This window comes from Andrographis paniculata, unplaced genomic scaffold (genome assembly GCF_009805555.1).
Source record: "Andrographis paniculata isolate CXL003 unplaced genomic scaffold, ASM980555v1 Contig10END, whole genome shotgun sequence".
NCBI classification, from domain to species: Eukaryota; Viridiplantae; Streptophyta; class Magnoliopsida; order Lamiales; family Acanthaceae; genus Andrographis; species Andrographis paniculata.
This window is the reverse complement of record NW_026137380.1, coordinates 114,819-128,025: the sequence shown is the minus strand read 5'-3', so window position 1 is coordinate 128,025 and position 13,207 is coordinate 114,819. Positions and strand designations below refer to the sequence as shown.

Genomic DNA, 13,207 nt, shown 5'->3' with positions numbered 1-13,207 from the left:
TTCTAAAAGCACAGCAGATATAAGAAATTTGAAGTCACAATGTAGTTCAATTATGCATATAGGATTCAAAAAGGCCCTCGAGAGGGCTCTATACATTTTTCATATCATCCATGCTTTTCTTCCTTTTTTTTTTGGTTCAGTTTTTGTACAGCGGAAAGAATTACAAAACCAGTGGTATTGAACACACTCAAACAACACTCATTAACATGACAGACACCGAACAAAAAAGGGATAAATCACCAGAATCGAAATCTTGAAAACAAAAAATTGAAATAAAATGAAACACCAAAAGTTGAAGCATTCACAATATTATCCATGCATGGCAACTATTTACTCAAGTTGTGTTTTTTTGTCATACCTTAGCTCTCACTTCCCAGCAGCAGCTGACTTTCGTTTAACGTCAACGAGAGCCGGTTGCTTTGCATGCTTCCGCAACGGGGACTGATTTCCTTTGTTGGAGACCTTCCTTGCTGGCTGTTGAGAAATTGGGCTTCTGTAAGAGGAAAAGAGGTGAGAGTTAAACAAAATGCATGTGTCTGTGTTGTGTGCAGTATCTAGACTAGATCACCTTTTCTCGGGGGTCTTAGCTTGCAACGGAGATCGCTTCACTTTCGATCCTGCTCCATTAGGCGTGCGTATAGTTCTAGGAACATTGATCTGCAATTGGTAATCTAGCTCTGAAGAATCGCTAGTTTCGAGCTCCTGCTCGTCTGAGTGATCATCGCTTTGAATCCTACCCAACCCATTGTCGAGGCTGTGCTGCCGATGATATTTCTTCAAAGATTGTTCTGGGTATACCTTCGACGTTTCGTGACTGGACTTTTGATAGAGTGCCTTGGGCGACTCTCCTCCATCCTCCCATTTTTCCAAGTGATTATAGCCTCCACTCAAACCACCTGGTTTCTTCATCACAACCTTATCAACAGCCCATTCATCTTTCCCTTCTTCTGTCGATTTGGGACTTGGCCAAGAGGGAGAATCGAGAATCTCAGCATCGAAGGATTGAGTTGTTGGAATCGAAGAAACTTGGCTGATAACCTGCAGCAGCCCACCAAACAAACCACAAAAAGCCATCATCCGACTTTCAGCCATTCCAGCAGTTATAGAAACCTTTCAACCAAATGTATGAGGATCATACCTCTGTCTTTGTGTCATCACCATTACTCCGAAAGGAATCTGAAGGAGAGGTTCCCAGAGGGCTAGTCATCGATTTATCGGGGCTCATAACTCGACATTGATGAAAATCCGACTCTCCTCTGTCCTTCTGTGATAAGGCTGCTTTAAGGGCAGCAATCTGCATGTAATTAGGCTAAGGGTAACGATCTTAACTAAACATAAAATAAAAGCCATGAATGCTATAGATATAAGGGAATTAGTTACACAAGGAAAGCAAATATATAGAATATCGACGTAAGTATGAAATGTATAAAACCTCGTCTTTTAGTTCTTTGACATCAGTACTCTCTTTGTTAACTCGAGCTGCTCCAAGCTCAATTGTGGAAACACGTTCGGCGAATTTGAGAGTACTAATTGTTTCGCTAACGGCATCAGGTTCTGGGCTGATGTGCACAAACATCAGAGTCTTTGCTTGACCTCCTGCAGTTGAAACCATACCAGAATTTTGAATCTGAGTGCTCTAAGGTGTGTGAAAATGTGTATCTGGCTGGCAGTGAGTGAATAATCATGTCTTACCGAGCGAATCTTGAAGCAACTGTGTAAGCTTACTGTTTCTGTAGGGAACATGTGGGCTCTTTCGAGCAAGAGATGATATTACATCTCCTAGAGCAGATAGAGACCGATTGATATGCTGAGCCTCCTTCAATCTATCTCCGGAAGCCTCGGTTTTGTCCACTCTTTCACTTCCGGCGAGATCAACCAGATGCATGCAACCACGTAGGGTTGAACCGGACGTCAAATTTCTTCCTTGAACATGGACTGTTAGGCAGCTGCAGTATCACCAGTGTAAGCTTTGCAGGTTCAAAATAAATGGATACCATCATTTGTTCAAATTTTATTAAGTTTCTAACACAAACACACACAGTCACACTATTTAATTATCATGTTGAGTTAACAGGCCAAAAATAATGAAAAACATAGGGGAGCAAAAGGTACCTATGAGATCGACTGCTTCGATCATTCATAGCTGTAGAACCAACTGCACGATTTTTGTGCCCAAGGTTCATCAAGTTGATGACATCAGATGGAGATGTAACAGGTAATAGATTAGCATCTGGTACGTTGATGCCGTTAGAAGTGTTGTTTCGGATTTCTAGCGTGTTTAGGAGTTAAGGCATATCAACCGTAAAAGCTCATTCAAAGCGATTGAGATATGGCAATACGCTAAAGAAAGGTAAAACAATATGAAGAACTTGCAGAAAGGATATTTTTTGTGAAGACCATCAGTCACAAGGAGATCTCTAACTTGTTCGTTGTAGATTTCGATCATCTGAACATAGACATCATAAGAAATGGTGTTCTTTCTCTGTTCTGATATGCAAAACAAATCATTCAGTGCTCTGTAATTCACCCCCAAGCTTTCTTGTGTAAGTTCTTTTGGCCCTGTCTTTGAATCACAAAAGAAACACTATAAAGTAAGAGAAGCAACAATACACTACATATTATATTGGTCTCTTTATAGAACTATTATCTCTTACCATTGTGTAAGTCTTTCCTGATCCAGTTTGTCCATAGGCAAATATGCAAACATTATACCCGTCCAGGACAGAACGTATCAGTGGTTGAGTGTCTCCAAATACTTCTTCTGCAGAAATGACGGAGAGGATATGATAGAGGTGGTGTTTCGAAGGAAGATTCTATTCGGGTAATGAATATGACAATCACCTTGGCTTGAAGATGGACCAAACACCCTGTTGAAAGTAAACGATTTCTTCCCCTTCACATATTTTGAAGAGGTGAGTACTGTAAGTGTTTGTTCGTCGGTTGCTTCCACACAGCTTGAACCGGGGGGGTTCTCCGGCAAAAAAGGGCGTATCCGGCAATACACTCTTATATTTCCTGTGGAGTGCATTCACAGATCCTCACTAAGACAATGTGTTGATGGTTTGCACCAATTCTGTGTTTAGATACCAACAAATAGAGGTTTACCTCTGAGATCTTGCACTTGATTGTATAATTTGCGGTTCTCCTCAAGAACTTTTTGGTATCCAGAAGCTGCATGAGCCAGGCTGTAAAGTTGCTTTCCTATCATCATACAGGAACAGGTTTAGAATTTTGCATTGATTGTCGCAAATACTAGATTCGATGAACACCGGTCTTCCATACCCAGATTGTTTACTTCTGCTTGATATTTCATGCTGAGCATTTCAATGTCATTTTTTGTAGAGTGGAGTGTACTTTTGAGTTCCTACACAATGAGAAAGAAGTCGGGTTACTCTCCAAATTAGAGATGGAAAGATTCTTTTTTGGCTTATGAGATTACCTGTATGCTTCTTATGGCCTGCAAGCTTCCTCGTTGCTGCTTTGCATCATCTTGGTGCTTTGGAACATCTTCTTTCGATTCATCATCCTTCTCAGCCAAACACTCGTCTTCAATTACCTTCGGGTTCTTCCATAAAACAAGACATGTCAAACTTGTGCATATTTGAAATATGAACTCATTACAGAGCTTCTGATCACACCTCCAACTCCGTGCACTTGTTAGAACTTGGAATATCTGAGTCCCCTGGATCTGTTCTAGCCTATTGTACCAAAGCAAGAAAATAGAACCTTGTGAATATCGTATGCTTGCATAGTCAAGAGGCCCGAGACAACTGAAAAAGTTTAAGCTCGGAAACTGAACCTAAGTAGTCTTAAGAAATCAAGCTAACCTGTTCACTTTGGCTTGCCATGCGACGTTCATATTCTTCCATAACTCTACTCAACAAATTCTCCACAATCTGCACAATTGCATCCTTGAGTAATTTCCCAAATGTAAAGAATTACAAAACTAATGCAAATGCAAGACTAAAAAGAAATCAAAAGAAGAGTAAAAAGAGAGAACTCACCGAAGGAATGTCTTCAGGCTTCTTATCAGAAAGTAGATCACAAACAAATGTGTGCAGGGCATTAGAGGAAGCCTGTAATTTCAAGAATGAAAAAAACTTTATTAGTTCTGTTGATCGATATGTCTATAGGTGCAAGAGCAATAAACGAGCAAACCATTTCAGTGAGGTCCAGTCCAAGATTGCCCGAGTTCCTCTCATTGAAGAAACAATCAAGAAACTTCTCACAGGTGGGTGAGTTTCTTGAAAATGAACTGGTGAACAGATCAGAATTCTTTCGAACAAACTGCTTCCCTGCTGCTAGGAGCTTTACATTTCTAACAAATTTCTTAACTCCTTTTCCGCCTCCTTGTTTCCATTCGTGGAACGATTTCAGCGCCAATACGCAGTTGACGATTCTGAATGTCTTCCCACCCTAACAGTTTGATTCAAACACTTTCTGTAAACTGCAATCAGATTATACATATATATGCTGCAAAATGATGAAGTTTAAAGCCTCCAAACCTGTTCTAGATCAGAGGTTTCGAAAGCTGGAATTCCCATGCGCTCTGCTGAATCGAGAAAGTTTCTCACATTTTCAAAGTATTGGAATGCAGAAAGTGCAGCTCCATCAGGGATGATAACGGTATCGGATGGTGCCTCGACTACCTGAATCAAGCAACAGATCAAAATAAAACGTCCAACAATTTACACAACCTGAAATCGTTTTAATAACAAACAGAATTCTCATACTTTTTGGACAGCTCCAGGCTGAACCTTGTTCAGCACATTGCAGAGTATAATTCCACTTCTCAAACTAAGTCTGAATTCTTCTTCTGAAGGCTGAGGAGGCAAATCTTTCTCTACAACCTCTCCTAACATCTTTCGCAGCCATCCAGCGGCTTCATATCTTCTAAATGCTGAAACACAAACTCTCTCTTTAGAGATTAAAGCTTAATCAAATCCTACCAAATTCCTGACCAAATAGCAACCAAATTCTATTTCATGGAAAACGAAAACAAATCAATAATGCAAAACGACAAGCAATCAGAACTTCAGAAGACGATAAGAACACGTATGACGATAGATGCTATATATATACGACCAATAATTGCATCAATATCACGATTTCCAGCAACTCAGAAAAGATAAGCAAGAACAATAGAGAATAAACGAAATGATCGATCATACAAGTTTCCTCCGCTTTTCTCGAAGCCAAATCAATGTCGCTGAGACGGTTGCCGTTCTGTCGAAGCGCATCCTCGACCGCCGACGCAACATTCAACTGCACCGCACCCTCCGCCATTGTTGCCGCGTGCAAAACACACAGACTGCGGAGAAATCCTCGACCGGAAAACGCGATTCTCCCCAAAATCAAAATCCGTCAACGACATTCAAGAATCAAAATGCATGCTCTCCAGTACATGCATCGACGATCCTCCCATATATGTATAGGCGCAAACACAAGAAAAATCGAAACCAAAAAACTGCTCAATATGCGCGAATGCTCGGTCTTTACGCAAGCAAACAACCAGGCATATATAGAAGAACAAAAAGACACAACAAAAAAAAAAAAAAATGTTTGCGAAGATACAAGGAGAGAAATAACCATCCAATCAATAAACAAATGATATTGATTGATCAATCATTTCTTTTTCTTTGATCTTCACACTGTTTGTTTGAGCTCTTCAATGGCTTCGATCGATCCTTTGCGCGTCTCCTTCACCCCTGACTGACTCCCTTTTACTTCGTAATTTATCTTTCTCTCTCTATCCATCAATACTATTTTAGTTCCTAAGCTCTTCCGAACCTCAAGGCTCGGGATCTTTCGTGGTTCGTATTTCCAGCATCTGTCTATATTTATAAAAAATAAAAATTCTAAAAAAGTATATATATTAAGAAAATATAAAAAGTACTCCTATATATATAATATTAAAATATATATCAAGATTCTAAAATTTAATTCTAAAAACTTATAGATGTGTTTATATATATATTGAAAATTTTGGGGTATAAAATTTTAAATAAAAAATCATTTTATATATATATAGAAAAAAAAAAAATAGAAATACATCATATGTGTATATTAATGTGTTCTATTTATTTATCTTTTTAATTTAATTTTTTATTTAAATATTTTTTTAACTTGGGTGTTTTATGTAAATAAAAAATTGTACTTATCTAAATGGTAAGAGTTGTATAGTAAAAAAGATGAGAAAATTTGTAGAGATAGAAATCTCAATTGTAAAAAACAAATTTAAATAGACAAATAAACAACTCAATAACGGGTAATAGTTCAACTTATAAGCTTAAGGTTATAGGTTCAAAATTTTTCGATAATTTTGCTCCAAGTTTACCAGATACGCATTTGAAAAATAGCAGATTGTGCTATAATTAATTTACATATATTATACGGCTAATCAACAATCATTTTAACTATTCTCATAATTGCATAGATAATTTTTTTTTTCTTTTTGTTTGCATAGTTAATTTTATTTTGTCGTCATTGTTTAATTTTACATTATTCAATTTATAATTTTTTCTTTTAATATAGTTGTGTACTCGTGTCTAGTTTTAATTTTTATTATACCAATAAAAAATTTATTTATGCAAACCCTTACTATATATATATATTTTAAATAAAACCTTAGTAAGGTATTTTTATTTTTATTTTTTGAAAAATATAAATTTTAATAGCTATTGTTTATTTAAAATATTCAAAATTCAGAACAAGCTAAAACAAAATTAAAGTAAAATAAGATACAGCTTCTTGTCAATGATGGCTACATTGGTATGGTAAGTTGAGTTGTAAACTTATGGTTACAAGTTCAAAACTCTAATTGTGACATTTAAATGAATTATTAGATGTTCTACATTAAATTAAGAAATAATATGATTTGACACTTTTGTTGGGTATTTTGATATTAGTGTATAATTATTTTTTTCAAATAGAAAATAGATACTTTGAAATGGAATAGACAAAAATTGTAAAAATGATATTTTGAATTAAGACGGAGGAAGAATATGTTTTTTTAATCAATTAACAAAAGTTAACAATTAAATACTTCCTCCGTCCGGCTCTAAAGGTCTCATTTATTTTTTGCGTCATTGTACTTAATACACAAAAAGTAAATGAGAACCACCCTTAGAGTCGGACGGAAGTACTATAAAATATTGTTTTTTTATATTATAATATAATTTTCTACACTTAACATAAAAAAAAAAACATTTATTTTTAAAAATACAAAATTAACACACCAATTTCACAATTTTGCTCCAAAAACATTAAATTCAAACTTTTTTTTAAAAAAACCCTATCTCCCATTGCTTTTGCATGTTTTACTTTGGGGTGATATTTTGTTTGATATAATATCGTTAATTTTTATATTTTAATCATTCTAATCATACTTTTTATTTAGAATAACTTTATGAATCATATTTAAAAAAATAAAATATGAAAAATTATCTATAAATAATATATATATAAGATAAAAATAAACAATATAGTATATAATATCTATCTCATACAACAATTATTTTGCAAATTGAAGGTAAATAGACCCCAAATAAGAGGGTGCAAATGAATAAGTAACATGCAAGTATCATTTAATTGGTTGCTGGTCCATTAATTAATTAAATTAAATTAATAGTATGTCCAAGTCCAAAGCCAAATCTTAAGGCTAATTGTCATAATTACTACCATAATCACTCATTAATAAATATGACACTAATTGGCCTATAACCAAGACTACTCACACTCAACTATCATTGGTTTATTGTTAATGCTATTTATTTATTCTCAATGTCTATATAATATGGTCACTGTTACTTTGCTTAGATGTTAAATTCAACGTAATACTGATAGTATAACACTACATATTACACAGACGGAACAATAGACAATTTATGTAAAATAAAATTTAAATATAATATAAAAAATATTTATTTAATTGATATTTATTTTTTTAAAAGTCTGACTTATAAATTTCTTTAGTGAAATTGACAAAAGAACACGACATTAAAATCTTTGTTGTGTATTTTATTTGAATTATGAAAGTTCAGTGAATTAAAAAAATTTGAAAAATAATTATGAAAATAACAAACCTTTGGTATGGAACCGCCGAGCCTGAGAGTTAAGTAGCTTCGGAGTATCTATTAAGTAAAGTAAAATAAAATAAAATAAAATAAAGCAGAGCGGCTAACCCACGCCGGCAGCCGGCGCGCGGCTCAACTTTCAAGCCACCCCTTTTACTTTGTACCAAGTTAGGTAGGCAAAAGACACGTGTAGAATAGTACTCTGCGCATCCATAGTAGTACCATCGGAATCGGAATGCTATGTCAATAATAAATAAATAAGTAAACACACAATTGATTGATAAGGAGAATTTTTTTCTTTTTTAAATAGTAGTATTATAAACTGTCTTGCTTTTAAATTTATTTTTTTTTTTATTTGTCATCTAAAAATATTTAAATTTAAATTTTATATTTTTTATTATAAAAAATAACTACAAGTGCATACTCATATTAAAATTTGTGTCAAAAAAATTAATTTCATGTTTAAGTAAATAAGGGAATAATATTTATTTCTATTTTGATCATATTAGAAAAATTAAATACTGTAAACATTCATAATACGAACAAATGTATCCTTAATTATTATACAGATCTTTCTTAAAATAAGATATAAAGTATTTTTTATTTATATTATTTACCTTTTTCTTGAAATTTTGGTTTAACTATACGGAGTATTTAAGTAGATAATTTTAGTTGCTTGTACATTTTATTAGCCTAATTTTAGTCTTTTATTTAAATATAAAATAAAATAAGTAATTTTTGTATTAAAAATATATATATATTATCCTATCTCACAAAATATAATATAAAATAGCAATATAAATACAAAATACAAGCACAACCCAAACACTCCCAATTATTTTGCTCTCTTTGATTATTTTCTCATTTTTTATTATATAATTTTTTTTTGTTCCCAAATAAAACATATATATTTTTTATATAAAATATTGAATCTAATCATTATTTTAGCTAGAAAATGAAAAAATATATATATATAATCTGATTTTATTACTAATTTCTCATAAAAATACAGTTTCTCTTATTTTTTATTTGGATCATCCAAAATTATTTTTTTAGTAAAAATCATGTAAGTATATTGTATTGTTTTAGTATTTATAAGAAAATTATTAATTATTACTATTAATCTATATAAAATACAAAAAAATATCTTTTAAATGAGAAAGAAAGAATAACAAACAATTATGAGTCACGACAAAGCATAATAGCAAAGTCCCATGATTCCTGGCGATCCAACATTTATTTCAGTGTTACTGACCCCACCTTATTATTATTATTATTAAAGAAACGTTATATTCATTGTCGAGTTTCTTTTAAAGGTTACATTTAGTAATTATTACATCTTTATAATAATAATAATAATAATAATAATAATAATAAATGAATAACTACAAATAATAACATTTAAGGAATATTGATATTATATTAGTAGTATGTAAAAAATACGGGTAAAATTTTTTTTTGCCTTTGTGAGTGTATTAGTGTAAAAAATAGTGACAATTATGTAATAATAATGAAAAATTAAGGATAATTTCATAGTGATATGATTATTTATGAAAATGAGACTATTGTTTTGGGACGGACAAAAATGGTAAACAAGACTATTGTATTGGGACGGAGGGAGTATCACGTTATATTCACTAAAAAAAATAAAATAAAATAAGTATATTTGAAACAGAATTTCGTTCCTAAATTTCACGTTAATTTCATCCATAATTCCGTCTCTAATATCATTAGGAATAGAAAAAATGAATTTAGGAACGAAAACACCTCATTACAAAATTGATATTTTCTTGTATTTTATAAAATGATGTCTATTTTTTGTAGGTTTTTTTTTTTAATAAATAAAGTATTGAAATTTTAGATAAAAAATCATTATTAAATTTAATATTTTAAAATAAAAATATAAATAATTGTAAAATATCACGCTCCCTTGTACGAATTACATTTCAATATTGTCATCGTTTTACATGCAAATGTTCAAGAAATTTATAGTATAAAAACACTTAAGAATTTATTTATAATCACTGAACTAAATTACTGTAAGGTAATTAATTATATTTACGTATATTTAAGCAATTCTAACCCAATATATTTATGTATATATATTTCAACAATTCTAAGTCTTTTAGACAAAAATATGATTAATACTTTATAAGTGTACTAGATGAATATATTTTCATGTGATAAATAATACTTCCTCCGTCCTTTAACAATCTATCTATTTTTCTATTTTGGTTTGTCCCATAATAAAGTATCCATTTTTATTTTTTTTTAGTAATTGTATTATCTATATAACATTACAAATACCCTTTCAATTTACAATATATTATACAAATGTCATTACTTTTATATCATACAATACTAATAGGGTTGATTTAGTATTTTTACCTTTATTTCCACTTTATCCCAATATAATACTAATATTTTTAAAACGCCTTGCAAAAAGCAAACGAATATATAGATATGAAAAGGAGTGAGAAGTATATATTATGTGAACTTTTATTATATATTTGATAATTTATTTATTATATTTATATTATATCATAAATAATATGTTACTAACTTATAATTCATGTATTGTCTATTCATATTGAAATATTGAATGTGGTTTTAGCACAGTGTTTAAGCATTTTAACAATAACTATTTATCTTAAAATATTCATAAAAAGTAATAAATATAAATATATATATATATATATATATTTATCAAAGGAATTAAAAGGGAAGAAGAGAAGCTTCATTAATGAATAAACATATCACAAACACAAAGAACAAATTAAATATGGCCATAAAAGAAATGGCCTTAGGCATCTACCTTATTCCTTTTTCATTTAATTAATTTATTTCCTATTATTTTAATATATATATATATATATATATATTGTTTGCCTTTTTATGTGTAAGTTTATGGTTCACTAGATTCAATCTTTATTTTAATTATAAATAGAGACCCCATTTGAACTCTAACTATAATTATATATGGAATACATTGTAGATTAGCTATGATCATCTCTAGATTTTCTAATTATTCAATTATATATATAGGCCAGTCTTATCAAATTATTTTTGTATTATTTACTTTATATTTATGGTTTTTTCTCTTAAAATATTATATTAAAAAAATTTAAAAATATGTAAATTTAGAATTTTCACTAATATGGATATTCAAAACATCAAACATCAAGTAAACAAACAATTGAATATTTTGATTTAAAAGAATTTTATCGATTCTAAGTATGTTTATTTATGTTTTTCTTAAAATAAAAAATAAAAAGAATTATGAACATGAAGAAGACAATAGGAACATGTTGTGTGACATTCAGTTTGCATGTTTTTTTTCAGCACAATTTTATTATAAATTATACTATTAAATTAGTAAAAGATGAAAATTTGTGTGTACATTAAGAAAATTACAAAAATAAAATTGAGGCATATTTATAAATTAGAAATAATAGTTTTAAAAAAATTGAGATAATAATAGCATTTTTGTACTAAAAACAAATTTATAATGAGGTCCAAAATATTACTAGTGCTATTCAAATAAAAATTCAACTCAATACAAATCACATCCAAACACACAATATCAAATTATTATGTTTGAAATGATCCATTTGATACAATGAATCTAAATAAATAAATATATATATATATATATATTTCAAAATAATATACATAGATAACTAAAAAGAGGTGTCCTCAAATGGGGATGTTTTTCTTTATAAGGCAAAGGCCCCTTTCTTTCTCAATTAATACAACTTTTTATTCTTTAAAATTCAATTGAATTGTGGGCTAGGGCCCCTTAAGGGTTTTTTTTTTTTTTTTTTTTTCAATATTAGAATTTACGGTCGTTATTTTTCAAATACATATTAGATAACTTATAAATCGAGCAAAATAATTTGCAAACAATACTAGTCAAGTAAGTGCACTGAAAAGTCGTCGGAATAAATTTATTTTTTTAAATATATATTGAAGATAGGATGGATAAGACATTTGTACAAAATTTTATTTGAGAAGTGATTTATTCTAAAATTTGCTCAAAATAAATGTGCTTAATTTTTAGGTGTTGTTAATAGTGTGTAATGATAATACTAAATATATTGTTATAAATAGATTTTATAATGTTTGAAATTCATTTGAAAGTTGGAGTACTTGCAAAAGTAATGAAGTCCAATAAAGTAGTTTTGTTGCAATAAAAATAAAAACAAAATAAAATGTTTGTTGATTAATTAAGGTTGTTAGGGGAAAAGGAAAGTGGGATGAGTTGTTTTTGGAGATAAGTTATTTGTAGTTTGGATTTAAAAAAGGTCCTAAAAAGTAAGGCTAGGGTTTGTTCCACATGTGTCTTTTAATGGCATTTTCCACTAATTTTGGCTCTATTCTTTTTAATTTTATTATTATTATTATTATTATTATTATTTTTAACTATGTAGAATATAGTTATTACGAGACAAAATATCGAATCAAAATATTATTTTATCGAGACAAAAAATCAAATTAAAGAAAACACAAAATGAATACATTTTATGTATACTTTTGGAGTTTTATTTTTTACACAGTAAAAATAATTAATTAAAACCAAATACTCCTAAGATATTTATTTAGTTTTTTGAATATTGGTATTATACATGTATTTAGTAAAAATAGAGATAAAATGATATTTATATTCTTATTAGTAATATGTATTAGGTTTTTCAAAAAAAATTTAAGAATATTTTTAATATTGGATATGTGCTATAGTTATTTAAAAAAATACTTTGATTTGAAATAGATAAATATATAAATATATATATATAATAAATAAATACCTTATTAAGGCACGAAGATAGTATATGTTTATATGAAAATCGGAGTAAAAATACAAACATATCATGGATCAACATTAATGTTTATATGCTTTTTAAATTTATGTTAAAAATATTTCTACTTTTAAGTTTCATAAAAGTATAAGCAATAAATTCGATCTGAATTTTATTATTATTATTTTTAATTATGATAACTTTGATTCTAATATTATTTAAAAAAAAAAAATCAATTTTCAATTTGTGCTATATATTGAGCATGATGGAAGTACACTCATCAATTGGTTATAAATCGAGGGTATGATTAGTTTTTTTGAAATAATATATATATAA

At 29.7% G+C, this 13,207-nt stretch overlaps 1 protein-coding gene and 1 long non-coding RNA gene across 3 annotated transcripts; one reads left to right on the top strand and one right to left on the bottom strand.

The window, feature by feature from the left end:
* Positions 1-2: 2 nt before the first annotated feature.
* LOC127266374 (kinesin-like protein KIN-14I) lies at positions 3-5,688 on the bottom strand. Of its 2 annotated transcripts, none has more exons than XM_051296715.1 (19): positions 5,172-5,688; positions 4,734-4,900; positions 4,506-4,649; positions 4,159-4,416; positions 4,005-4,076; positions 3,828-3,896; positions 3,639-3,698; positions 3,440-3,556; positions 3,283-3,364; positions 3,106-3,201; positions 2,842-3,015; positions 2,655-2,761; positions 2,385-2,563; positions 2,113-2,274; positions 1,693-1,946; positions 1,433-1,596; positions 1,139-1,294; positions 569-1,038; positions 3-493 (listed from the first exon to the last, which is right to left on the bottom strand). In XM_051296715.1, exons 1-19 carry the CDS (start codon positions 5,284-5,286, stop codon positions 367-369), a joined length of 2,973 nt encoding a protein of 990 aa, XP_051152672.1. In that variant the 5' UTR covers positions 5,287-5,688; the 3' UTR covers positions 3-366. The 2 variants fall into 2 exon arrangements, with proteins under 2 accessions (XP_051152672.1, XP_051152596.1); XM_051296639.1 differs by having other exon boundaries at positions 4-493; positions 3,440-3,565.
* LOC127239208 (uncharacterized) lies at positions 399-3,441 on the top strand. The gene is made up of 5 exons (XR_007836105.1): positions 399-510; positions 1,552-1,641; positions 1,737-2,215; positions 2,768-3,221; positions 3,343-3,441. It is a non-coding gene; the product is annotated as an uncharacterized LOC127239208 (long non-coding RNA).
* Positions 5,689-13,207: the final 7,519 nt, after the last annotated feature.

Coding starts and splice junctions, on each gene's coding strand:
- LOC127266374 (XM_051296639.1), bottom strand. CDS start 5,286: ATGGCGGAGGGTGCGGTGCAGTTGAATGTTGCGTCGGCGGTCGAGGAT. Junction 4,901..5,171: donor GAGAAAAGCGGAGGAAACTT/GTATGATCGATC, acceptor TTTGTGTTTCAG/CATTTAGAAGATATGAAGCC. Junction 3,202..3,282: donor AGCAGAAGTAAACAATCTGG/GTATGGAAGACC, acceptor GTATGATGATAG/GAAAGCAACTTTACAGCCTG.